The sequence below is a fragment of the Anolis sagrei genome, chromosome 4 (assembly GCF_037176765.1).
Source record: "Anolis sagrei isolate rAnoSag1 chromosome 4, rAnoSag1.mat, whole genome shotgun sequence".
NCBI classification, from domain to species: domain Eukaryota; kingdom Metazoa; phylum Chordata; class Lepidosauria; order Squamata; family Dactyloidae; genus Anolis; species Anolis sagrei.
This window is the reverse complement of record NC_090024.1, coordinates 11,847,954-11,875,513: the sequence shown is the minus strand read 5'-3', so window position 1 is coordinate 11,875,513 and position 27,560 is coordinate 11,847,954. Positions and strand designations below refer to the sequence as shown.

Below are 27,560 nucleotides of genomic sequence, written 5' to 3'. Positions count from 1 at the left end.
AACCTACAGCACCTCTGAAGTACTCCCTACAGAGTATGAAGCAATATATTCTGTGGAATATGATATGAATTCTATGGATATGGATTGTACAAAATAGGTCACTTGATCATTCTTCACATTACCTTCCCGATATGCACAGTTGGGACTTGGGCATTATTAATTGGCTGCTTGGCTTCCACATTAAGAGAAATCCTTTCTCCTTCTGTATCCTGCAGCTGATTTTGGAATGTAGCTGTTTTTGTCTTGATAAGTTTTTCTTTTGTTGGCTGCTTCCATTCAGGGCTCATCGCACCATGCTCTTACCATAGAAATAGTGCTGCAAATCCTTTTTCATTTACCTGCACTGTTAGTCTCTCTTTCCTTACCATCACCAGCATGGAAAGAGGTCTGTTTGTCCTCTTCCCAACCTGGTACCACAATACTTGTCCAAGACACCTTTCTCCTAGACTGACTTTATTGGTTGAGAAAGATCCATGTGCCATTGTGTTTGGGATGCAGATTTCTTTTTATTTTGTTTATCAGATAGAATTGGAGAGGTTTGCCAGAACTGTGTTCATTGTGAATGTTTGGGTTTTTTCCTCCATCATTGGTTGTCTCTACTTTGGCCTGAGGTTGACATTGTAATTCTCAATGTCAACCATGAGAATGTGTAAATATTGCTAAAGAGATTTGACATTGCCATCATTTAAGGCTGAGAAAGTGTGATTTTTCTCAAGGTCACTCAATGGGTGTCCATGCTGAGTGGAGAGATCTTAGGGAAAATCTATATTAAACTGGGGTCAGTCAGGAGCATTATGCTGCCTCAGCCCCACTGGACTGTCAGTGCTACTCCTTGCTGAGCTCAGAGCTTCATATAAGCACTTGGCCAGTGCCTGTCCCATCTGCTAGTGACATAATGGGGCACACACATGACCTGCAAGGAGGAGCTAAATGTGCCTCCTTATTGCCAGTTGCACCCAATCAAGCAGTCCAGACCAACACAAAGTCTACAGATCCTCTGGGGTTTCTGTAAAATTTTGGACTATCTCCCAATATTACCTAAAACTAGGCTAAGTGAGATTAAGACCCAAAAACCCAGGATACTCACGAGAAGTTGTATACTTCTGGAAACATCCAGAACAGAATTTGAGGTCAATTCACTTTTTCTTCTTCATGTAGACCTGCCTCTAATGCAGGAGTCAAACTACTTCCCTACATCTTGTATGTATAGCTTGCTATCTGACTGCTGTTTGTTCCACAATCTAGGACTGAATTATTCATTCACATATCTGATTTGCGGTGTCCATAAGTATTCCAATAGCACTTCCTTGTTGCTAAGTTCAGACTGAATTGTGATACTGCTCAACTGATGGATATCATCTCCTACTAATCACGATGTCAGAGCAACACAAGTTTAGCTTCAAGCATCAGAGAACCATTGGTGGCTTTGCCAATTTATTTGGTGAACTTGTTAAAATCATAGAGACCACAAGGTCAGTTCCATTCAACCCCATTCTTCACAAAGCAATGCACATCCTGATAGAGGCTTCACAACACCCCGAAGCAGCCTGTCACACAGGCAAACAGCTTCTATCATTTGGAAGTTCTCTCTTGTGTTTAGATAGAATCTCTCGACCCTCTCTTCTCCAGTTTTCAGGGATTCTATGTTTCAGAAATTTAAAAGACAGTAGTTCTGAAATTAAATCTGCCAGTTCTTTTAATATTCATGTACTACATGTTTTGCTGTGTGTGTATGTGTGTGTGTTTTTGTTTTTGTTTTTTTTTGCTGCATTTCCACTACTGCACAATCTGTGATGAAATCCATTATTTAAATCCTGGAATCCAGGTTGAGAGTATTGGGGCAAAAATACTGGGGGAAAGAAGCAACAGCCAGACTGAGAAGTTGATTGTAAACATCTTTGACATATAATGCTACTCCCTTCTCCTGTTTGATCTGTTTCTCAGGATTAGGTTATACTGCTCAGTTGTCACATCACAACATACCACATTAGATTGCTTATTATATAAAAAGTCTCATTTGGGAGAAACAAAGCAAGGTATAAAGAAATAGAAGGAAAAGTCCATAAATGATTTCCAGACTGTCAGAAAATATTCATTTGGTTTATCCTTTGGAACACATGTTAATTTGACAAACACTGTTGATCTTCTAGATGCTTGCTTTTAACAACATATTTCAAATTGTAAAACACAATGAGATTTAAGAAAGATTGTCTTCATATTAGACATTACCGCTTAAACTGAAAATTTAGAGAATGTTTTCAAGAAGCACTCCCACTTTCACTTCTAAGCAATCTGTTATTTTCTATCTATGACTAGGTGTCACTGTGGGATGAAGCCCTTCTTTTGAATACAGGGAGGAAAATGGAATTAGAACTGAATCATATGAATAGATTTTTTTCAAGTCGGCTTTAATGAGATTTGAGCTGAAAACAAGGTAGGACATTCCCTTCATATATTTTCCTCGGTTATGTTATTCTCCATGACTTCTTTATCTCTTTTTCTCTCTGTCTCTCTGACTCCCTCTCCCTCTCCCATCCCACTCCTCCAAACCAGCAAACTCCCTTAGTCCTTCTTAACAAAATACATTGAATCATAGAATCATAGAATCAAAGAGTTGGAAGAGACCTCATGGGCCATCCAGTCCAACCCCCTGCCAAGAAGCAGGAATCTTGAATTCAAATCACCCCTGACAGATGGCCATCCAGCCTCTGCTTAAAAGCTTCCAAAGAAGGAGCCTCCACCACACTCCGGGGCAGAGAGTTCCACTGCTGAACGGCTCTCACAGTCAGGAAGTTCTTCCTAATGTTCAGATGGAATCTCCTCTCTTGTAGTTTGAAGCCATTGTTCCGCGTCCTAGTCTCCAAGGAAGCAGAAAACAAGCTTGCTCCCTCCTCCCTGTGGCTTCCTCTCATTATTTTCAAAATCTACACTCTTACGATCATCTCTCTTCAGGTTTTTAGAGTCCTGTTTTACTTTTAACTAGGGGTGTGCACAATATTAACTTGGTGAGAATTCTGTATTTGGCTGATTCGGCTAAAATTGGCAGCTGAAACCCTGAAGCCCCTCTTCATTGATCAAATGTCCAGTTGGTCATTTATTGACATCAGCAGAAGTGCTAGCTTACCAAGGAGGCTTTTCACAGAGTGCTTAAGCTGGAGATAAAGTGACACCAATGACACCAAAAGCAGAGAACAAAACAAAACAGTGGTCTGTATTGACAACAACATAGCATTTCACAAGAATTCATGTGACTTCATGGATTATTGGCTAGTGTAGATCTAAACTAAATCAAACCTGTGGTGAAGTTCTACCAGAATGGATAATTCCCTCATGTGTTATGTCTCTAAACAGGATCTCTCTCTCTCTCTCAACCTCCCCCCCCCCCTCTTTCCCACCCTCCCTCTCTCTGGACTTCGTAGGACAAGCAATTTCATTTTCACCATGAGAAGTGTACTTTCTCTGAACCATACAGGCAAACATCAAAGCTCTCATGGAAATTTTTCAACTTGCATTGGCAGCAATGAAAAGGTTCTCAGTAGAGCTGAAGAGTTTTATTACCAATTGTTCAGTGTAGTATTCTTTTCCAAACCAGATTCAACTTCGCAGGTCATTTTCATCCTTATCATCTTTATAAGTATTGTAGGGATGGTGGGGAATGGATGTGTGATTTGGCTGCTTGGTTTCTGCATTAAGAGAAATAAATTCACCACCTATATCTTGAACTTAGCCATTGCTGATTTTGTCACACTTATGGGTCTATCAATTTTCAATGTCCTTGAGATCATTACTACATTCAATGTGGCAGATATCCAAACAATGCAGTTGTTTTTTGGGCAATTTTTTAACTTTTCATATTGTGTGAGTCTATATCTTTTGACAGCCATTGGTGTGGAAAGATGTCTTTCCATTCTCTTTCCCATCTGGGTCCATTGTCAGCGGCCAAATCACCTTTCCACCACTGTTTCAGTCTTGTCCTGGATAGTGTCTGCCCTGATGACTGTAACTGAATTCTTGCTTCATTATTTTTGTTTAATAGAAACATGGATTATGTTTCTCAGGATACTTTTTGGTGTAAATCTCTTTATTTTCACACCAATCATGGTGGTCTCTACTCTAATCCTATTTATCAAGATGTCCTTTAGACATCAGCCAGGAAAGCTACATATTGTTATGCTGATAATTATCCTCTTCTTCATTATCACTACAGTTCCATATAGTACTTTTTTCTTGTTATGTATCATTGATTATAAATTTCATGTTATTGCGATTCCAGTTTATGACATGTTAATTGCTCTGAACAACAGCATTAACCCAATCATTTACTTCTTCGTTGGGAATCAGTGTAAATGTCAATCCTGGGACTCCATCAAAGTTGTGTTTCAAAGAATTTTCAAAGATGAAATAAAGCATGCAGAAATGAACTGAATATTAATAACATAGTGATAAAGCCAAGAAATTGACATTCCCATTCAAACGATCCAAACAGCTTTTTATTTGGGTAGTGAATCTTATTGAAAGCCTAGAATTCAAAAACAATTAAAGCAGCTCAATAACAGCAATGCCACAATATAAATTGGTGCCATCCTAAAAGCCACTTACTGTACATACTTGTTTATAAACTGATCTTGTGTAGGAGAGCAAAGGTTTTCAGTAAAAAATGATACACTTTACTATGACCTTTGGGTAAGTAAAATTACAAAACAAGCCCAGGAATAAAATCACCGATGTCCTAAATATCCAGTGCCAGTGATTCTATTTTAAATATAATTATCTCATGAAGACTAGTATGCTTTTTATCCTTTATCCAGCCTTACGTCGAGGTAGAAATATTAAAAGCCGATGCTTGTCTGCGAAAAAGTTAAAATGAAATGGAAGCAGGGCTAGTCAGAGGCAGAGTCAAAACCAGCTTGGTTCCAAGACTCCACATAGAGACCAACATCTGTGGATGCTTAAGTCTCCTAAAAGTTGACCATATTGTTGTGCGCCAGGAACTAGGAATACCTCGAAAGAACAGCTTTTTAGAAATCTCTAGATCCATGATCAATTTCTGATGGATTTTGACTATATAGAGTTTTGTTGGAGGACCTAGAGATTGATAGAGAGGTCTTTTCTCGTTTAAAAAGCTTGTCACCATATTCTGACTCAATTCTGGCTTAGTTGATTCCATTAACCTCGCTGGCTTCATTGGCTGCATTATATTTTAATAATTATTTAAATGAATGTTGAATGTTGTTTATATGATTTCTGCTTAATATCTCTTATGTTAGATGTAGATTAAGTGTTCCTTATTTATGTACTGGATCTGGCATTGAATGTTTGCCATCTTTTGTTGTAATCTGCCCTTAGTCGCCTTGAGGAGAGAGGGTGGAATATAATTCAGTTGTTGTTATTATTATTATTATTATTATTATTATTATTATTATCTTGGGAATCCTATCATTGCTATAGGCAAACATGCAAAAGGAATCATTAGAACTAATACTGCCCAGATAACAAGACAGTTTTCCTTTTTGTTCCATGGTACAGTACCTAAAAATCAATTATTTAAACTGATTTTTTAAAATTCTCATATTTCAAATATTCAAATACCGGATACAGTACAAAATAAAACACTACGAATACAAATACCATTAATTTTAGAGAATTAAGCATGGTGTAAATAATTGACAATTGTATTTTTGTGATGTTATAATTCATCCATTGTAAATTCAATTTGTCTTTTGTGTTGTCCAAAGATAATTGTTTCACCAAGGTACAGGCTGATGTTCAAATGTGTCTAAAATTTTAGTTTTGAAAATTTTAACCTTCGCTATCTTGGCTGCACAAGGTAAACATGTACCATATCCATAACAGATTTGTAGTAAATGCATTTGTGTAGTTATTGGGATACAAGTTTTTGTGACTGAGGTCATAATTCAAAAAAATTGTCAGTGCCATATATATCTAAATTATATCTATGGGTAATCAATAATAACTTAATAAAACAATATAATTACTTAAATCACATAATCCCATATATTGTTGAGTTTCTGTAAGTTTTTTGGGTTGTAGGGTCATGTTCCAGCATCATTTTCTTCTTGCGTTTCACCTGCACCTGTGGGTAGTATCTGATGTATTATCTGTATCTGTCTATTTATGTCTGAATCTAATAATCTGTATATATACAATGAGTAAATATTTTGAAAGTTTTTTTTTCTAAATATTTGTCCAGAGATGTCTTTTTGTTTCACCAGGCCAAATAATATAATGTCTAATGTGGTTTATATGCTTATTCAGTAAAGTTGATGTTTCTGGCATGATAGTTCTCCAAGTGTCCTTTTCATTACATGGGAGGGTAAAATAATAACAATAATCTCTCGCATAAACTGACTTAGATGGGGTCATTGGAGCAGAGCCCAATAATTAGGTATCCAGCATCTCTGTAAGTGGGATTACACTGGATCAGTTTCAATTGGTGATTACTGTTGATGTGGACAAGCTGCTGGGGCAAGTAAGGAGGAAAACCTGCCTTTTTGATCTCTGTCCATTTTTGGCTCATCTTCCAGTGGGAAGATGCAGTTCATTCTCAAATACAACAAATTATTAATGCATCTCTCAAGGAGGGAAACTTTCCATCCTGTTGAAAAGAAGCAGTAGTTAGACTGCTGCTGAAAAAGCCCTGCCCTGAACCTTAATAATTACAGACCAGTGTCTAACCTTCCTTTTTTGGGCAAGGTGATTGAGAAGGCAGTTGCCCTCTAACTCCAGGCAGTCTTGGATGACACATTTTTCCTTGACCCATTTCAAACCGGCTTCAAAGAAGGATACGGAGTTGAGACTGCAATGGCTGCCTTAGTGGATGATCTTCATTTCAACATTGACAGGAGCAGGCATGTAGCCGGGGGGGGGGGGGGGGCTCGGGGGGCTTCAGCCCCCCCCCCCGAAATTTTCATGGTGGTTCACGAAAAGGCCTTATTGGTGCATTATTTAAACTATTATGTTTATTCATATCATGATCTGATCACCATACTCAATATATCCCATATGCATGGGGGTATTGGGGTAATGATACAAAAGGTTTGCTAGGGTAGACCCTCTTTCACTCAGACTCAGCCCCCCCCCGAAACTCAGCCCCCCCCGAAACCCCCCCTGAAAAAAAATTCAGCCCCCCCCCCCGAAACGAAATCCTGGCTACGGGCCTGGACAGGAGGTGTCCTTGTTGGTGCATCTAGATTTCTCAGTGGCCTTGCATAGACCAAGGTATCCTTCTAGGAAGCCTGGAGTGGTTGGGAATTGGAGGCACTGTACTGCAGTGGTTCTAGTCCTACCCCTCAGGCAGGTTCCAGATGATGCTGCTTGGGGTTACCTGCTCCTCCAAAAAGGAGCTGTTATGTGGTGCTCCAGAAGGTGTTATTCTATCTCCAATGCACTTTAATATTTACATGAAGCCATGTAAAGCTGGGAGAGATCATCCATAAGCATGGGGCAGGGTGTTATCAACATGCTGATGATGCCCAAATATATTTCTCCATACCTTCAAAAACAACTTCAGCTACGAATGGCATGTCTCCTCTAAATGAATGCCTGGAGCAAGTAATGGGCTGGAAAAGGAAAAACAAATTGAAACTAAATTCAGACTAAACAGAGGCGCTTGCTATCAAGGGTCCTCATCTGGGGATAGAGGTGTGTCAACCTGGATGAGGTTACACTCCCCCTGAAAGACTGTGCTTGGGAGTATTCCTAGACCTTTCTCTCCAAATGTCAGTCCAGATAGATGCAATGGTCAGGAGTGCTTACTATTAGATCCAGCTGATACACAAGCTGAGCCCCTTCCTAAATTTGGAGGACCTGAATATGCTGTAGAGCATGCACTGGTGACTTCAAGGTTGGATTTCTGCAATGTTCTTAGCATTGGGCTACCCTTGTACCAAGTTCGGTAACTCCAGCTGGTTCAAAATACGGAAGACAGATTGGTTACAGTAATATCTAGAAGTGAGCATACCACACCTATCATAAAGTCACTCCGCTGGCTGCCATTTGTTTGTTTGTTTATTTATTTATTTGAAACATTTATATCCCACCCTTTTCACTCCAAAGAAGACTCAGAGTGGTGAGTTAGTTTCTGGGCAAAGTACAAGGTGTTGGTTATGAGCTTTAAAGCACTACATAGCTTGGATCCAGGTTGCCTAAAGAATTACGTTCTCCCTTACAATCTACTCCACACACTTCGATCTTCTGGGTGGCATCTGCTCCAACCAACCAGAACCCGACTGACAACCACCACCTAGAGGGCCTTTTCATCAGCCACCAACCAAATGTGGAGTGACCTGCAGGAAGAACTCTGATAGCTAAATGAGCTGTCGGACTTTTAAAACCATGTAAAGATCTATCTCTTTAGGCAGGCCTATCCAGACAGTCTTTAAAGATGAATTTTAAGTGTCCTTTGTTTGATCTCTTGTGTGTGTTTAGTGTATATTTTGTAGAGATATGATTTAGTGTGTAACTTTTAATTTCACTTTTACAAATGTGGAGGTACATTTTAGTGTGTGTGTTTGTAGTGTTTTGGCTATGCTTATGTATTTTAACTGTTTTGTAACACCTAGAGCCATGAGGAGAGGTGGGTAAGAAATAAAATTATTATTATTATTATTATTATTATTATTATGTATAAATTTCTTAACCCCTCTCCTCATGACTCAAATATAGCATTCTGGGGATAAAAATCACAGTTATTAAAAGGAGCAGATTTCTGGATTGGCCCTCCTTAGGAAAAGTAATATGGAGCTTCATTTATGCAGGTTATATGAGTTCGATTGAGGGTAAATGGGTGAACGGACTCTATGACTGGTACATTCATCATACATGAGGAGAAGGCCTCTTGGCATAACTTTGTCCCACATTAAGAAATGTTGCAGAATAGTCTGGCCCTTCAGAGAAGCTCCAAAGTTGTTTTGGATCAATGTAAACATTACATGGGGTCAACACTGACCATAGAATACAGTATGGAACTGCATTATATAGGAGTGTAGATCCCACTCCAGACTTGTTTGGTGGGAACTATGCAGAGGGCCTTCCCAGTCTTTGGACCTCTCTCCTTGGATCAGTGTGGTCAACCCCCATACATTCTACCCCTCGTATTTTTTTACAAATTGGGCACTTGTCTACACTGACTAGAAAAAAAATAAATTGGGCTGGAAGTCATTCCTAGATGTCCACCTCATGTCTAAGGACTTCCAGTCCATAATGCTGATTAAGTTTGGCCATTCAACTGGGCCAAATGGGTTCAGGCTGACTTGATAATCCTGAATCTGCTCTTGCTGCTAACATGATGAATGTATTCTGAGGAGCATATAAAAAGATTCTCAGAATCTGGAGCTGGTTCAAAGCAGCAATGCTTCAGATGGACCTTGACTTTTGTGGCTTTTGATGAGTCCCAGGATAAGCCGATAGAGACCTCCACTCTATAGTGGATTATGAGGATGCACTGCTAGTATGCCATGGCATTATATTGTATCTAGTGAAGTTGAAAGCACAGCAATACATGAGATGTGAATATGATCAAGGGAACAAGAGAGCAAGCCCTATGAAGAGTAGCTTAAAGAGCTAGGCATGTTTAGACTGAAGAAGAGAAGGCTGAAAGAAGATATGATAGCCATGTATAAATATGTGAGAGGAAGTCACAGGGATGAAGGAGCAAACTTGTTTTCTGCTTCCCTGGAGACTAGGACACGGAACAATGGCTTCAAACTACAAGAAAGGAGATTCCATCTGAACATTAGGAAGAACTTCCTGACTGTGAGAGCTGTTCAGCAGTGGAAATCTCTGCGCCAGAGTGTGGTGGAGGCTCCTTCTTTGGAGGCTTTTAAACAGAGGCAGGGGGTTGGACTGGATGGCCCATGAGGACTCTTCCAACTCTATAATTCTATGATTCTATAATAGGCCTGAAGACCAGCCGAATCCTCAAGATCAGAGAACTGTTGCTCTTGTTATAATTGTCCCTGTTGTTGCTGTTGTCATATTTTTGCATGATAAACCTTTGGTTGCCCATCACATAGAATCATAGAATCATAGAGTTGGGAGAGACCTCCTGGGCCATCCAGTCCAACCCCCTGCCAAGAAGCAGGACAATTGCATTCAAAGCACCCCCAACATCCAGCCTCTGTTTAAAAGCTTCCAAAAAAGGAGCCTCCACCGCACTCCGAGGCAGAGAGTTCCACTGCTGAACGACTCTCACAGTCAGGAATTCTTCCTAATGTTCAGATGGAATCTCCTTTCTTGTAGTTTGAAGCCACTGCTTCGTTGCGTCCTAGTCTCCAGGGCAGCAGAAAACAAGCTTGCTCCCTCCTCCCTATGACTTCCTCTCACATATTTATACATGGCTATCATGTCTCCTCTCAGCCTTCTCTTCTTTAGGCTAAACATGGCCAGCTCTTTAAGTCGCTCCTCATAGGGCTTGTTCTCCAGACCCTTTATCTCATCATCCATTATATATGCTGCTTATTATACAATTTAAGGTACACTTTCCTTTGTTATAATACTAAGGGGAAATATACTTCATGGTACATAGTGTCATTATTCATATATAACATTTCCTCCTTCTCTAAAGCTAAAATGGAAAAAAAATTAAAAAGAAAAAGAAATGTTGTTTTTAAAAGTGTCTGTTGATCTCCTTGTTATGAAACAAATTAATTTGTCAATTTCTGCTATCTTGAAAGTAAATCTGTATTCATCCATTATTCAGTGTAAGATATTATTGCTGCTGAAATCATCTAGTGTGGAATTTTAAAGCTCAGTTAATAGCTGGTTCATTCAGTAGCTGCAATAAAATAAGCTTTGATCATGTTCTACTCTGGTTTTCAAAATTTCTTATACCACATTCTTGATCACTTACCAGATGTTTTTCACTTTGTAACATGTGCATTGCATGAGATGAAAAGTTCATTGATGGACTTCACATTTCCAGCATAAATTATTAACATCCTTATACAACGGCTTAGTTTAGATGTAATCAAAATGACAAGGAAATCGCTGAGAAAGCTACAAATCAAGAGATGATAAAGCTACACAAAAGAAACACTTGAAACCCATCTCTAAGATGTAATCAAAAGAGGAGGCTCAAATTTCTTATTGCATCTAAACTTTGGGAAACAACTTCCTTCCTTTATCATTTAAACCCCCAGGACTAAGAAGTGCCTAGCAATGACTATGTTTTGTCTCGCTGAACAAAGGAAGATTCATTTTTTTCTCTTTTTGCCCATCTATAACTAGGTTTCTCTGTTGAACAAACTCATTCTTTTGAAAACGACGAAAAATAACTCAGAAGTGCATCTCAAATATCTGAATGGGATTTTTTCAAGCCTGCTATTGTGTATTTCAGAGCATTTGAACTGGAAACAAGGTAAGACATTCTTTCCTTATTTCTCTTGGCTATCTTTTCTTCTCCATAGACTTTAACATTCTGCCTTTTTTTTTCTCTCCCTCCCAATTATCTTCACAATTTACCACAAATGCAACCTCCCTTAGTCATCATATTCAGATAAAGAGGAATTGCCTAAGTAAGTCAGCAATACCAGAATGGATAATCCTTTCATGTATTCTGTCTCCAAACAGGATTCCCATTTTGACCATGAGAAGTGTACTTTCTCTGAACCATACAGGCAAAGAGCAAAATTATCCTGGAAATTATTCAACTTGCAGTGGCAGCTATGAAAAGGTTCACACTAAAGCTGAATGGTTTTATGACCAATTGTTCACTATAGCATTCTTATCCAAACCCAATTCAACTGCACAGATCATTTTCATCCTTATAATCTTTATAAGTATTGTAGGGATGGTGGGGAATGGGTATGTGATTTGGCTGCTTGGTTTCTGCATTAAGAGAAATAATTTCACCACCTATATCTTGAACTTAGCCATTGCTGATTTTGGTATGCTTATGAGTGGTGCTGCATTAGGTGCCTCTGTGGTGATTACTGTATCAAGGGAAAATTATGTCATAGCAATACAAGGAGTTTTGGGGCAATTAAATATATTCACATATAATGTGGGTTTATATCTTCTGACAGTCATTGGTGTGGAAAGGTGTCTTTCCATTCTCTTTCCCATCTGGGTCCGTTGTCACCGGCCAAAGCACCTTTCCACCATTGTATCAGTCCTGTTCTGGATTGTGTCTGCCCTGTTTACTATAATTCAGTTCTTGCTTCGTTATTTTTGTTTACTAAATCTTTGGGTTATGTTCATCAGGATTATTTCTGGTTTAAATCTCTTTATCTTCACACCAATCATGGTTGTCTCTACTCTGATCCTATTTCTCAAGATGTGCTTTCGACATCAGCCAGGAAAGCTTCACGCCATTATGGTGATAATTCTCTTCTTCTTCATTATCACCGCTCTTCCATTTGGTTTTCTTTTCTTCTTTTCCGTCATTGATTATAATTTTCACATCATTGCAATTCCAATTTATACCCTTTTAACTATTGTAAACAGCAGCATTAATCCAATTATTTACTTTTTTGTTGGGAATCAGTGCAAATGTAGATCCTGGGACTCCACCAAAGTTGTGTTCCACAGAGTTTTTAAAGATGAAACAGAACTTACAGAAGTCAGTTGAATATTAGTAACATATTCAAATTCGCATGCTCCTAAAAGCCATTCATTTGGATACTAAGTCTTACTGAAATTCTAGATTTTAAATACAATAACACAACGAAGACAGACCATTCATCTCTATCTGTTTTTCTATCCATCTGTATATGTAATTGTTCCATCAAACTTATCAATGTGCACACATGTAATGAAACAACCAAGTCAGATAAGCCTCACATGAGTAAAAAAAACAACATTTTGAACCTTTTACTTAAAATATTTTCAAAAAATGCAACCACTGACTACTTTTTTTTTCACCTAGCCAAATTTTAGAATTTATAATGACTGTATTCATAATCGTATTAATTACATCAGTTATTTCTCACATGATACTTCTCCAAGTGTCATTGTTTTGGATACACTGGGAGCCAACAGCCACAGCAATTAATAGGAGTGTTTAGCACCAATCACAGCATTGGAAGAGGTCCATCCTACTTGGACAAAGTTAATTAGTGCTTCTTACTTTCACCTGACCATGTGGCTCAGGAAACTATCAAATCTGAGATTACAACTTATAAAACCCATATTGCTTGGCTCCAGGTAATTTGTATAGCTCTCTTTTTAAAGCCATTACAATCCTAAGATACTCTGGAAAGGCCCTTTTCTTTCTCCTACTGTCTTCTCAGGCTCATTTGGTGGGAACTAGGGAGAGGGCCTTCTTGATGGCTGCTCCTAGGAACTCTCTCCCTAGACCAGTGGTTCTCAACCTGTGGGTCCCCAGATGTTTTGGCCTTCAACTCCCAGAAATCCGAACAGCTATTAAATTGGCTGGGATTTCTGGGAGCTGTAAGTCAGAACACCTGGGGACCCACAGGTTGAGAAGCACTGCCCTAGACCATAATGGATTAGTGTCTAACTACTGCTGATTCTTACTGTCCATGCTAGAAGTGCGGCTAACTCCTATGTCTTCTACAAATCAGGGGCTTGTCTGTACTGGCCAGAAATCCTGAACCAGGCCAGAAATCTCTCCTGATTCTGCTGACAGTGTCTCTATCAAGTAATGTGGGATACTTCATACCAGTCAACTGTCCACACAGTTAGTGCCTCCAAATCCTTTTTTCCTTGGTTCTGCAGTACAGGGAAAAAGGAGATGGCACTTACCTGGACTTTACCTTGCTACCACATTAGCCAAGTGGCAAAGATCCAGACAGCTCCTGGCCATCACTAGATGCCTTTGTTGGCAGCAGTGAAGGTACCCATGCAATCTGGAGTTAGAACCCAGGTAGCAACTCCTACTTTCCCTGGGTCACAGGGGCACATTTGGTGATGCCAGTTAAGGATGTCTTTACTTGTTCCGAGTACATTTGACCATTCAGTTGGACTCTGTTCCTGCTGGTGATACAGTTCTGGGGCAAAGCAGGCTTATAGTTCCTCAGAATCTCAGGCTCATTTGGAGCAACAATAATTTGATCTTGCAGCTTGTCTAGGTGAGGCCCAGGACAAGCTGATATATACCCCCCCCCCACCAATAACTTGCATTATGATACATACTGCATGCCTTAACATGGTATTGTATCTAATCTACTGAAATGAAGAGCATATAGCAGCATGAAATGAGAATAAAATAGACCTAATCACACTGTTGTTGTTTCTGAACATGAACCATGAGGGCCAAAGTATGTCCCAAGAACAGACTGTTGTTGCTACTGCTGTACTTTCCATTGTTGTTCTCCTTGTTTTAGGCATGCTAAAACCAGTAATATGCTGGTTGTGCCATTAGTTCATCATTCATAATATATGTTTATTATACTCTCTACTTCTTTGTGATCATACAAATAGCATATTGATTGTAATGAATTTGGCCTTTGTGGATGAATCTATAATAATGCTTATGATCTATGTTCTCTGTTGTTGAATATTTATGTGCATTGTAATGCTACAGTTTGTTCAATTGCTTTTTTTGTTGCATGATCTTTTGTAATGATTACTATAATACAGGTACTTGTGTTATATTTTAAAATTTGAAATTTATCTCTTTCTTTGAGATGATAAAATTAAAAGCAGACGCAGGTTTTAATAACCACTTCATAAGAATATCACTATTGCAGATATTGACTAAATATTAGTATGCAGTGGTTCTAAGATGCCCCTTTGGTAGTGCTCTTCTCACAAAGTTTTGTTCAGAAGAGAAATTTCTTTAGAAGGAAATTGACTAACTTATAAAGATTTCTAAACACTAGATAATGACCAACATAAGTTTATTTATTTATTTGGAACATTTATACCCTGTCCTTTCTCGTCCTCCAAGGAGGGACTCAGGATGACTATCAACAGGCAACAATTCGATCCCGAAACAATAAAACACATCATTAAATACAATCAAATGCATAAAAAATAAATATCGATATACATTAAAACATTTCACCAGGTTAAAATGTCATCCAAATCCATCCAAATTGTGGTCCAATAAAATCTTATAATTGCTAGTAAAATCATAGAATCATAGAATCATAGAATCAAAGAGTTGGAAGAGACCTCATGGGCCATCCAGTCCAACCCCCTGCCAAGAAGCAGGAATATTGCATTCAAATCTCCCCTGACAAATGGCCATCCAGCCTCTGCTTAAAAGCTTCCAAAGAAGGAGCCTCCACCACACTCCAGGGCAGAGAGTTCCACTGCTGAACGGCTCTCACAGTCAGGAAGTTCTTCCTAATGTTCAGATGGAATCTCCTCTCTTGTAGTGTGAATCCATTGTTCCGTGTCCTAGTCTCCAAGGAAGCAGAAAACAAGCTTGCTCCCTCCTCCCTGTGGCTTCCTCTCACATATTTATACATGAGAGGAAGCCACAGGGAGGAGGGAGCAAGCTTGTTTTCTGCTTCCTTGGAGACTAGGACGCGGAACAATCACTTCAAACTACAAGAGAGGAGATTCCATCTGAACATTAGGAAGAACTTCCTGACTGTGAGAGCCGTTCAGCAGTGGAACTCTCTGCCCTGGAGTGTGGTGGAGGCTCCTTCTTTGGAAGCTTTTAAGCAGAGGCTGGATGGCCATTTGTCAGGGGAGATTTGAATGCAATATTCCTGCTTCTTGGCAGGGGGTTGGACTGGATGGCCCATGAGGTCTCTTCCAACTCTTTGATTCTATGATTCTATGATTCTATGATTTTACTAGCAATTATAAGATTTTATTGGACCACAATTTGGATGGATTTGGATGACATTTTAACCTGGTGAAATGTTTTAATGTATATCGATATTTATTTTTTATGCATTTGATTTTATTTAATGATGTGTTTTATTGTTTCGGGATCGAATTGTTGCCTGTTGATAGTCATCCTGAGTCCCTCCTTGGAGGACAAGAAAGGACAGGGTATAAATGTTCCAAATAAATAAATAAATAAACTTATGTTGGTCATTATCTAGTGTTTAGAAATCTTTATAAGTCAGTCAATTTCCTTCTAAAGAAATTTCTCTTCTGAACAAAACTTTGTGAGAAGAGCACAAAACTTGTGAGCACAAAACTTTGTGAGAAGAGCACAAAACTTTGTGAGAAGAGCACAAAATCAATCTAATCTCCAAACGCTTCCTCCCATAACCAGGATTTAAGTTTCTTCCAGAAGTTCAAGAGGGAAAGAGCAGATCTAACCTCCTTAAGCAGGGAGTTCCACAGCCGAGGGCTACCATGGAGAATACCCTGTCTCTCGTCCCCACTAAACGTGACTGCGATGGCAGTAGGACCGAGAGCAGGGCCTCCCCGGATGATTTTAAAGTCCTTGATGGTTGAAGATGAAAGATGAGTTAATTATGTAGAGTTACTAGATGCAATGGGTTGCTCATAGACAAACTAAAATGGATAAAACATGTTCACATTTGAAACGGTTGAACTAGAAACCAAAACTTACTGTACTCAGGTAAAGACCATATGATTGCTAAAACTGCTGTTAACATATGAAATACAGGAAGACCACATAAAAATTATTTATTTAAATGAGCTCACAATATAGATATACAAATACAGATGTATAATGGGAGAAGGTGTGAACATAAAGTTTAAAGTTTACTTTGAGTCATGCTCTGAGAGACAATCTAAGATATTAAGGTAGCTTCAGTTAACGCTGGAAAGGTGAGCACAATGTTGGAACGTGTTATTATATATGGTGCTCATGACACTCATGTCTCTCTCTCTCCAGGAGAGTCTTGTTCTACTCACACTTCTGGGCATACTTTGCTCCTTGGCTTTTGTGCAGGATGAGATGATGGTGATGGTGGTGTGGAGGAACTTGCCACAATTTTATTGTCATGGACTGATCACTACCTGGTCAGGCCTAGACTCACTAGGATTTCATACTTCCTCAGGGGTGGGGAAACAATTGCTTCTGGGCATCGCCTCTTACTGAGCAGAGCCAAATTATCCCCTTGGTTTTCATTTATAGAATTAGATAGCTGGGAATAAAATCTCTTGATAGCATCTTTAAATCATTTTTATTTTATTTTAACATAAACTATTTAATCCATAAGCATAGTAATATACACTCAAATAAAGAAATAACAGAGAAATAAAATAAAAAACCAAGTTCTTGTTATGTGTTTTTGAGATAAATTCAAACTGTGAACATTTCAAGAGATACATTTGAAAGTTATGTTCAATTTAGAGATATATCAGAGTTTGTTGCCATTTTTCATTGAGTACGTCTGCTTCTTTCTCTGTCATTTTTTTCCGTGATCTTGCCTTGTCGTATCTGATTCTTTCCTTCCTTTGTCTCCTGAGAGTAGGTCAAATCTTCCAAAGTGTTTTTTTTTTTTTGTATATATATATTTCAGAACTCTTTAGCTTTCATGACTGAGGTCAAGGCAAATCTTCTTTGTTTAAAGTTTAGTGACATCTTCTGGATTTTTCCCAACAAAGTGGGATGCCTTGATGTTTTATTTGTTAGAAATACGTAATCTTTTCTCTATCCCAAAATTGTCACTGGGGTCACATGTACACCGGCAAACTCACCTCAAGCCTTACATTTGACACACAGCTACTTCTGAGAAGGATCCATCTTTTTATGGCCTTAACCTAACTTTGATAAGATCTAAGTATGTAGTGATGAAAAGGCATGAGATGAGGTAGGTCAAAGTTGGGGTATAGACCTGCCATAATGGTTAATTAGAACTAAGTAAAGTCAGGGACAAATCTGGAGTGACCTCAGGTGCTTTCACCAAATGGAGAACTGGATGGGGTCCAATTTGTCCCGATCAGTAACATCACCTGGCAGAAATCGCAACCTGCCTGTTCCCCATCAGAACAAAACAAAGGAGTAAAGGAACCCCTCATTGTTGGTGATATATCTGGATGGTCATTTCTAACCTCAGCAGAAGGGTTCTTATGGCAAGTAGGCATTCCACAGGGTACCTAGGCTAGTGAAGTTGTGACAGTGATACCCAAAACAGAGGTTCAGAAAGTGGAGCCAATGTAGTGCCCATCCATCGGGCCTGTTTGCAAAATGATGCAGCCCAATGCAAGTGGCCTCTATCATCTTTGGTCTTGGACCAGATTGTAGCATAATGCTCTTGTCTAATCTTGGATTAAATGTCTACTGTAAACATGTCCTGGGATGAGTTGGGTAAAAGATATGGTGCAGCTGTACCATAATGGATAATTCCCTCATATATTCTGTCTCCAAACAGGATCATCTTTCTCCCTCTCTGTACCTCTTTCTGTGGACTTCATCAGACAAGCAATTTCATTTTGACCATGGGAAGCATACTTTTTCAGAACCATACAGACAAGCAACAAAGCTATCGTGGAAATTTCTCAACTTGTAGTGACAGCCACAATAAAGCTCATTGGTTCTATGACCAAGTCTTCAGTATAGTATTCGTATCCAAACCTGATTTAACTCTCCAGGTCATTTTTATTCTTACCATCCTTATAAGCCTCGTAGGGATGGTGGGGAATGGAAGCGTTATTTGGATGCTTGTTTTCTGCATTAAGAAAAATAATTTCACTATCTATGTCTTGAACCTAGCCATTGCTGATTTTGGTACACTTATGGGTATATCTGCTTTCAATTTAATTACTGTATTAAAAATGACTGGGATCCAAAAAATACACTGGTTTTTCTGGCAATTCATTATTTTCCCATATTCTGTGGGTTTATATCTTCTGACAGCCATTGGTGTAGAGAGATGTCTTTCCATTCTCTTCCCCATATGGGTCCGTTGTCACCGGCCAAAATATATTTCCATCATGGTATCAGTCCTGTTCTGGATAGCATCTGCCCTGTTTACTCTAACTGAATTCCTGCTTCATCATTTTTGCTTATTAGTTCCTTGGATTACACTTTTAAGGATCGTTTTCAGTGTAAATCTCTTTATCTTCACACCAGTCATGGTGGTTTCCACTCTGATCCTGTTTATCAAGATGTGCTTTCGACATCAGTCAGGAAAGCTCCACACCATTATGCTAATCATTCTCATCTTCTTCATTATCACTAGTATTCCGTATGGCATTTTCTTCTTCTTGTCCGTCATTGACTATGATTTTCACGTTATCGCAATTCCAATTTATAACCTGTTAGTTACTTTGAACAGCAGCATTAACCCAATCATTTACTTTTTTGTTGGGAATCGGTGCAACTGTAAATCCTGGGAATCCATCAAAGTTGTGTTTCAAAATGTTTTTAAAGATGAAGCAGAGTTTACAGAAGTAGGTTGAATATTAATGACCTAATAAGGAAACAAGGGAACAGAAATTCAAATTCAGATTATCCTAAAAATCAGATATTTGGATAAATAGTCTTATTGAAATCATAGAATGTAAAAACCGAAAAGGAGTGAAGGCAACTCAATGGTATTAACAGTTTTGAGAGGTCAATTTTTGACCAAAAAACCTAGTATTTGAGTAACTGATCTCATTAAAATCCTGGAATATAAAAACAGTGGGAGAGATGGGAAGAGAGAAGACAGCCCAACCATAGAAATATCAAGAATTGGCTTCCTTTTAACCAGTTCTTATGTCTAAGATTTTGAAATAATTCTAATTAATAATAATACTATAAAATGTAATACTGAAAGTCAGTTTTGAGGGATGGTATATTTTATCGTAGTCCATGATTGAAGAAAAGGAGAAAGAGAAAGGAAATCTGAAAGCAGATTGACAGTTGATATGCAAAAACCTAAAATGAAGAATGAAACCATATGCAAAAACCTAAAATGAAGAATGGCATAAAAACAAACCCGTTAATAAATCAGTGATATGTTTATCAAGTTCCAAATATCCAGTATCAACATCTCTGTTTTCCAAACTCCATTCCTTTTCTCTTGTGAATCCCTCTTCTTGCTAAAGACAACCAAACAGAAGAAACCATGAAAGCAATGCCAACACAACCTTGTCTTTTGAATTGGGATTTAAAATTGGGCTAAAATGATGCAAATGACATGTTTTTGAAGCTGTATCCAGTTCCTTTCTCTCCATTTTGAACTTTCCAATTCTCAAACGCAATTGGCAGCTGTACCAAAATGAAAGCTGTTGCTCTTCTGTTAAAGTAATATGGAGGACACTGATTTTAAATGTAAAGCTTTTAACCTTGGCTGTGTTGGGTGTTTTAGCACTAGCAACATCTTTACCAGTTTGCTACAAAAGAAATTATTGCTTGTATTTGGAAAAGTTCAACCTTCATTTTCAAAATAACATGAATGGAAATTGAAATAGTGCCACAAATACTATGTACAAGTTTGAAATGTACCAGACCCATAACAGAATTGTAGAAAATTTAGATGGTGTGCTCATTTTGGAATGCAGTTTTATGTGATGGAGAATATTTGTGTATAATTTTATTTTTTATTATTTTTAGTGCCATGGATGTGTAAATTATTGATACTATAGTAACTAATAATACTTTAACCACATCAGTATATCTATGCAGCTATTTTTATCCATACATATTTGTATCTGTATTTATCTGTACCTATCTGTCTGTCTTACCATCTATGTCTATTATCTATTTATTTAAAATGTACAATGTGTCCATGTACAATGGAAAACCAGATCAGGTAATCTTCATATTAGTAAACAAAAACATTTTGAACTTTCTATAGACTACTTGTTCCAAAATGCATCCAGAGATAACGTTTTTTTCATTAAGCCAAACAATATAATGTATAATGTTGTCCATATGCTATTCAGTAAAGTTGATGTTTTTGGCATTATATTTCTACAAGTGTCATTGTCTTTACATGGGGAGTGAATAGAACTCTGGGGATATCAAGGGGCAAAAGGCACAGTGATGAAGAAGAGTTTTGAGCATCAGCTCCTAAATATGTAAGGTGACTTAGTGTTTCTAAATCTCAACAAGACACATGTTGGGGAAAAAATCAAAGTTCAGGTAATGACCTATCTATGTGTATATATTGTCGAAGGCTTTCATGGCCAGAATCACTGGGTTGTTGTAGGTTTTTTCGGGCTATATGGCCATGGTCTAGAGGCATTCTCTCCTGACGTTGTGCCTGCATCTATGGCAAGCATCCTCAGAGGTAGTGACCTCACTACCTCTGAGGATGCTTGCCATAGATGCAGGCGAAACGTCAGGAGAGAATGCCTCTAGACCATGGCCATATAGCCCGAAAAAACCTACAACAGCCCTATGTGTATATAGCTTGGGCCCAGGCTATTTAAAGGAGAATATCTCTCTTTATAAGCCCATTAGAATTCTAAGAGAGAAGCCTTCCTCTCTCTCCCACCATTTTCTCAGCTTTGTTTGGTGGGATCAATGGAAAGGGCCTTCTTGATGGCTGCTGTGGTCAAATTGAATTGGTGTCCAACTTAAGTTGATGCTTACTGTCCACACTGGACAGTGTGGAAATGCCTATATTCTCTACAAACCAGAGGAACATCTACCCTGTCCAAAAATCCAGAAGTGGACCAGAAGTCGCTCATAGATATGCTCACAGTGTCAAACAACTTCCAGTTTATAACGTTTTTACTTCACTTTAGCAGACATCAGGGAATGATCCACATATTTTTTTTTCTATTTTGAACTGGTTGTCTTGGCCAGCAGCTCCTAGCACTTCCAGCAGATACTTCCAGGCATTCTAAGCCCTGGCCCCTCTAGAGCAGTGGTTCTCAACCTGTGGGTCCCCAGGTGTTTTGGCCTACAACTCCCAGAAATCCCAGCCAATTTACCAGCTGTTAGGATTTCTGGAAGATGAAGGCAAAAACATCTGGGGACCCACAGGTTGAGAACCACTGCTCTAGAGGAAGCTGAGGAAGCACATCTGAGGAAGCTAACAAGGGGTTAACCTCTGGAGCATAGAATGGGCAAGGTATCACAGGTCTCAGGAATTAGCTGCAAAAGGATGATTAAACAAGTATCTGCTGAAATCCTAAGATAAAAGGGCTTCAGACTCTGAGTGACAGACAACATTGTGATTCTTGTCTTGGAACCTCATGTCCTTTGGTTTGTATTCAAGGACGCCTGGCTTTTGACTTCTGGACCCTGACAAATGGCATTCCTGATTCTGGACTGTGATCTTGGCTTTCATTATTTTCTTGTCTTGAAATCTTCATCTGGTGCCCATCAGTTTAATAATCATGGATTCCTGACTTCTGGTTCCTGACAAATGGCATTTCTGACCCTGGAGTGTGATCTTGGCTATCCATTGCCTGGCTTGAATTTAATGACTGTTTCTCTTGTCATTGAACCTGACCCTACTCCTCAGTTTTATATTCAAGGACTCCTGGTGTTGTTCCGCTACTACTATTATCATTATCATTATGTTTATAACCCTCTTTATCTCTCCACAAGGAGACTCAAAGCGGCTTACATTAAAAGCATTTCAATACAATTTAAAATATACAAACATTAAAACAGAATTAAACATCAATGGTATTTTTAAAAATCACAATTAAAATCCATAAAAACATATTCAAAGCTAAATGCCACAGCACCCCCTGACCTCATCTTAAAAAACTTTTTCTTTAAAAGTCTGCCTGAATAAAAAGGTTTTAGCCTGCCACTGGAAGGATAGCAAGGAGGAGGCCATTCTGGCTTCCTTGGGAAGGGAGTTTCAGAGTTTAGGGGCAGCCACTGAGAAGGTCCTCTCTCTCGTTCTCAGCAACCAAGCTTGAGATGGTGATGGGTCCAAGAATAGTGCCTCTCCTGAAGATCTCAGGGCCTGGGCAGGTTTACATAAGGAGATGCAATCAGCCAAATGGGATGGACCTGATCCATCTAGGGCTTTAAAGGTCATAACCAGAACTTTGAATTGTTTGTTTCCAGGCACTTTGAATTGTGGGCAGCCTGTGGAGATGCAGCAAGGGGTTGTCTGCTCCCTGTAGTCAGCCCCAGTGAGCAATCTGACTGTAGCTCTTTGGACCAGCTGGAGTTTCCAACCACTCTTCATAGGCAGCCCCACATAAAGCATGTTACAGTAATTCAGGCAGGATGTAACTAAAGCGTGTATCACCGTAGCCAGGTCTGAGTGCTTTTGGTACACAAGTTTTAATTGTGCAAAAGCTCTCCTGGCCACGACCAATGTCTTGGCCTCCAGGTTTGGGAATGGCTTTTTAAATATAGGTCTCACAATTGCCTCCATTAGGCTAGTTGGAATTTTGCATTTTCCCAAGGAAACATTGACAACCATCTTCACCCACTCCACAAGGCCACTTCTGTCTTGTTTGATAAGCCAGGAAAGGCAGGGATCTACAATAAATGTGGTAGCTGTTACCTCTCCAAGGGTGCTGTCCACATCCTCAGGCTGCACAAACTGAAAGGTATTTATCAAGACTAGATAAACAGGAGGAGCCAAAGTTACATCCATTTGAATGGTATCAATGACAGCATCCAAGTTGGAACAGTTCAGAGTGACTTTATCTGAAAAGTGCTGTGCAAATTCTCTGCAGTGGGCTGTTGAATGGCTTTCCACTTCAGGTAATCTGACACTTGGCTGTAGTATCTTTGACTTTTCCCCAGCATCTCTATTCATCCAGAAATCCAGCGAGTTCCTGACTTATCAGTAGTTCCTTTACTGACATCAGTGAAGGCATCTGTGCAACCTGGGGTAAGGAGAGATATTGCTTCAGTCTTTTCCACAGGTCACACAAGCACCTTTCTTTGTTTCAGGTAAGAGTGCCTTTGCTGATGCCAGGAAGGTGTGACTATTCAACAGTTCAAAAATTGGTTTGGCCCAATTGCACATAGGTCAGGGGCAGAGCATTCCTCCTTGGAATCCAGGGCCAGTTAAAGGAGCAGTGCTTCAGACTAGCCATGGATTTTGCAGCTTGAGTGTGTGTTTTTTTTTCTTCCTTACATTAACTTTTTGTTTGAATTGTCTCTAATATGCTGTCTGATCACACACAAACTCCCTTCCTCTCATTTCAATAATCTCTTATTTTGCTGTAACCTTCCTGAACCAAGAAAGCCTTTTTTCTGTTTTCTGTCTACAACAAGGTGTTCTTTCTGGATGAACCCATTCTTTGGAAAACAGGGAGGAAAATGGAAATGAAATATGAAACATCTGAATTGATTTTAATGAGGCCTGCTCTAATGTATTTTTGAAGATTTGAACTGAAAACAAGGTAGGACAGTCTATCAATATTTTCTTTGGTTATGTTTCTTATCCATAGACTCTCACATTCTGTGTGTCTTATTGTCTTCACACTTCTATGCAACAGCCACTTACCATCATCCTTCTCCTAAACAAAATGTATTGTATTCATTTCAAGTTTGACATCCCTTAAAATCGAACTTATCCATGTTTTAAAGTTCTGCTTTGGTTTTAACTGTTTGACATATTAGGAATCAACATAATTCAATGCACAATTTGAGCTTTAGCTGAGTCTAATGAATACCCCTGAAACAGATCCAGGAGTAAAGAGGGCATCACCCTTGGAGAAACTAAAACATCTACTCCTACATTGAAGGAGAACTCTGTGTGCCTAGAAAAAAACAGAGTCTCTGGAGAGTTAGATAACCACCAGCTGGGTAATTGGAAGATGATCGATCTGTCATAACCCTTGACAGGTCCCCTTTTAGGGTTATTATGACATGGTTGTGCTCATGCAACACTAGAGTGGGTTTAACGCATAAGGGCAGCACTAGTATAAAGTAAATATATCAAATGAAAATGAATAAATGTGATATGTCCCCAATATCCATGATACTGCTATTCAAATTGTCATTTAGCCATATCTGACAAAAAATATTCACTCTAGGGATTTTATAGGTTCCCCAATATGACTCTATTTTCTTTGTAGGTCAGATTTCTTTATCTCAATAGAGTTTGGTACTGTTTTGAATATCCACTCATAGTATGTAGGCGTATCTCCAAGGGACACGAGGTGGTACTGTATTCAGCAGTCATTTTACATTTGGTTTATGCTATGAACAAAAATGCGAAGCCTGCATCCCTGCTTTTATTCCTGATTTCTTTACAACAATGCACAGTCTAGCTGTGTGTGTGTTTGTGTTTGTATGTACATACATACAGGCAGTCCCGAAATTATGAACAACTCCATAACAGAGGTTTTGGATTGCAACGGAAAAGGTAAAACTCCCTAGAGTGTTTATTTTGGGGAGGTGGAGTGTTGGGGGGTTGCTGTATGAGCACCTCTTTCTGAACCTATGATAACTGGACTTTGAAAATTTTGGCTTGTGGAAAACAAGGCTTGGTGTTAAAGCTTCAGTGGAGACACCTTTTCCCATGATAACTCTTTCAGGAATGAATTTCCCTTTCTAGGAATAGCTTTATTTCACTCTCTGCTATCTCACTCCCTTTCTTAACTATGAGTAGTTTGTAAGTCGAATGTTTGTAACTCTGGGACTGCCTGCATATTGATTTAGCAGGAGACAGAAATGTGACTCAAAGCCAGAATATCACACTAACTAGATGGATATATACAATTTGTAGTCAAAAACATAGAAATGTTATAAATGATCTTGTGTATGACCACCAGCTGTTCTGTCTTGTATTCTACTCCACATATGAAAGATGTGACTCAACTTTATGGATCACCAGGAATAAGGGTAGATTTGATGTCAGCTCGGTAGTGAATCTGCTCTAGCTGTTCCAAGAGAACCAGTCAATTATTTTTGTGAACAGAGTGCAGCCCATGGCTACCTCCTTTAAGATTTGGACAGAAACTTGGATTCCCTACTCCACTGAATAGTAGCCAACAACTTCCCCTGAAAGTTATGGCACTGCACAGGACTCAACTTGTTGCATGTGGCTGCCCCAATGAGTCATGTGGGACCTGTCAGGAGCATAATGATCTGGAATGGCTCTGGATTAAGTGACCAATGAAGACATATCTGTGATAATGAGGTCGATCAAACCTGTCATTTGGCTATACTAGAATAGATAATTACCTAATGTATTCTTTCTCCAAACAGGACCATCTCTCCCAACCCCTCCCTATCTCTCTTTTTATCTGCACTTCATCTGAGAAGCACCTTCATTTTGACCATGGGATGCACTCTTTCTCTGAACAATACAGACAAACAACAAAACTATCATGGAAATTATTCATATTGCCTTGGCAGCTATAGGAATGTTCTCAATAAATCTGAAATGTTTTATGAGCAATTGTTCAGTATAACATTCTTATCCACAGGCAACTCAACTTGGCACATGATTTTTGTCCTAACCATCCTTATTAGCATTGTGGGGATGGTGGGAAATGGAAGTGTGATTTGGCTGCTTGGCTTCCATGTTAAGAGAAATAATTTCACGATCTATGTCTTAAACTTAGCTATCACTGATTTCTGTATGCTTATGGGTGTAAATGCTTTAGCTGTTGTAATGATCACTCATCCACCAAAAGAATGTGAAGTCATTCCAATAGTGTGGGTTTTGGGGCAATTCGGTAGCTTCACATATAATGTGGGTTTATATCTTCTAACAGCCATTAGTGTGGAAAGGTGCCTTTCCATTCTCTTTCCCATCTGGGTCCGTTGTCACCGGCCAAAGCACCTTTCCACCATTGTATCACTGCTGTTCTGGATAGTGTCTGCCCTGATTACTGTAACTCAATTCTTGCTTCATTATTTATGCTTACTAGACTTTTGGCTTACATGTGTCAGAATTGTGTCTGGTATAAACCTCTGTGTCTTCACACCAGTCATGGTGGTCTCAACTCTGATCCTATTTATCAAGATGTGCTTTAGACATCAGCTAGGAAAGCTGCACAACATGCTGCTGATAGTTCTCCTTTTCTTCATTATCACTGCTGTTCCAATTAGCACTTTTTTCTTCATCTCCATCATTGATTATAATTTTCATGCTATTGCCCTTCCAATTTTTCACATTTTAGTTGTTTTGAACAGCAGCATCAACCCAATTATTTACTTTTTTGTTGGGAATCAGTGCAACTGTACAACCTGGGGCTCCAGTAAAGTTGTCTTCCAACGGGTTTTTAAAGATGAAGCAGAGCTTACAGAAGTAGATTGAATATTAATGACCTAATAATGAAACAAGGGAACTCAAATTTAAATTCAGATTATCTTAAAATTAATTATTAGGACCGTGAGTCTTGTTGAAATCATAGAATGTAAAAACAGACAATAGCAAAAACAACCCAATGGTGTTAATAGCTTTGGGAAGTCAATTTTGGACAAAACAAATTCTAGTTTGAGATGCAATTATATGCAGTGTTTGAGTAATTGATCTCATTAAAATTCTGGAAATAAAAAAAAACAGGGGGAAGAGCCCAACCATAGAAATTTTGGTTATGTTCTTTGTGCCATATTTGTCTAAATCAGGCATGGGCAAACTAAGGCCTGGGGGCCAGATGTGGCCCCCCTGGTTACTTACCTCATGCTCTCCACAGTGTCCCTGTTCTCTGAGCATAAAGACATGGTGGCCCGCCTCATCCTTATGTGGAAAGGACAGGTGAAGCACTCTTTGCCACCTCATCTCTCATTCTCCTGATATAAGGATATGTAGTATTTGACTAATTGATCTCATCAAAACCCTGGAATATAAAAAACAGGGGGAAGAGCCCAACCATATAAA

At 38.9% G+C, this 27,560-nt stretch overlaps 4 protein-coding genes and 1 long non-coding RNA gene across 5 annotated transcripts; all 5 read left to right on the top strand.

Annotated features, from left to right (window-relative positions):
* Window positions 1–24,122, top strand: LOC132772889 (uncharacterized). The gene is made up of 4 exons (XR_010909719.1): window positions 1–33; window positions 2,317–2,434; window positions 11,248–11,377; window positions 23,999–24,122. It is a non-coding gene; the product is annotated as an uncharacterized lncRNA (long non-coding RNA).
* On the top strand, window positions 3,430–4,425 carry LOC132773532 (mas-related G-protein coupled receptor member H-like). Its single transcript, XM_060772776.2, has one exon. The coding sequence runs from the start codon at window positions 3,442–3,444 to the stop codon at window positions 4,423–4,425; it is 984 nt and encodes a 327-aa protein (XP_060628759.2). The 5' UTR covers window positions 3,430–3,441.
* On the top strand, window positions 11,603–12,589 carry LOC132773533 (mas-related G-protein coupled receptor member H-like). Its single transcript, XM_060772777.2, has one exon. It carries the CDS (start codon window positions 11,606–11,608, stop codon window positions 12,587–12,589), a length of 984 nt encoding a protein of 327 aa, XP_060628760.2. The 5' UTR covers window positions 11,603–11,605.
* LOC132772886 (mas-related G-protein coupled receptor member H-like) lies at window positions 17,546–19,338 on the top strand. Its single transcript, XM_060771731.2, has one exon. It carries the CDS (start codon window positions 18,304–18,306, stop codon window positions 19,264–19,266), a length of 963 nt encoding a protein of 320 aa, XP_060627714.2. The 5' UTR covers window positions 17,546–18,303; the 3' UTR covers window positions 19,267–19,338.
* A 1,825-nt stretch (window positions 24,123–25,947) lies between the features above and the next one.
* LOC132772887 (mas-related G-protein coupled receptor member H-like) lies at window positions 25,948–26,996 on the top strand. Its single transcript, XM_060771732.2, has one exon. It carries the CDS (start codon window positions 26,013–26,015, stop codon window positions 26,994–26,996), a length of 984 nt encoding a protein of 327 aa, XP_060627715.2. The 5' UTR covers window positions 25,948–26,012.
* The last annotated feature ends 564 nt before the right edge of the window (window positions 26,997–27,560 follow it).

Excerpts from the sequence above, each read along its gene's own strand:
- LOC132773532 (XM_060772776.2), top strand. The coding sequence starts at position 3,442 with ATGAGAAGTGTACTTTCTCTGAACCATACAGGCAAACATCAAAGCTCT.
- LOC132772886 (XM_060771731.2), top strand. The coding sequence starts at position 18,304 with ATGGGAAGCATACTTTTTCAGAACCATACAGACAAGCAACAAAGCTAT.
- LOC132772887 (XM_060771732.2), top strand. The coding sequence starts at position 26,013 with ATGGGATGCACTCTTTCTCTGAACAATACAGACAAACAACAAAACTAT.
- LOC132773533 (XM_060772777.2), top strand. The coding sequence starts at position 11,606 with ATGAGAAGTGTACTTTCTCTGAACCATACAGGCAAAGAGCAAAATTAT.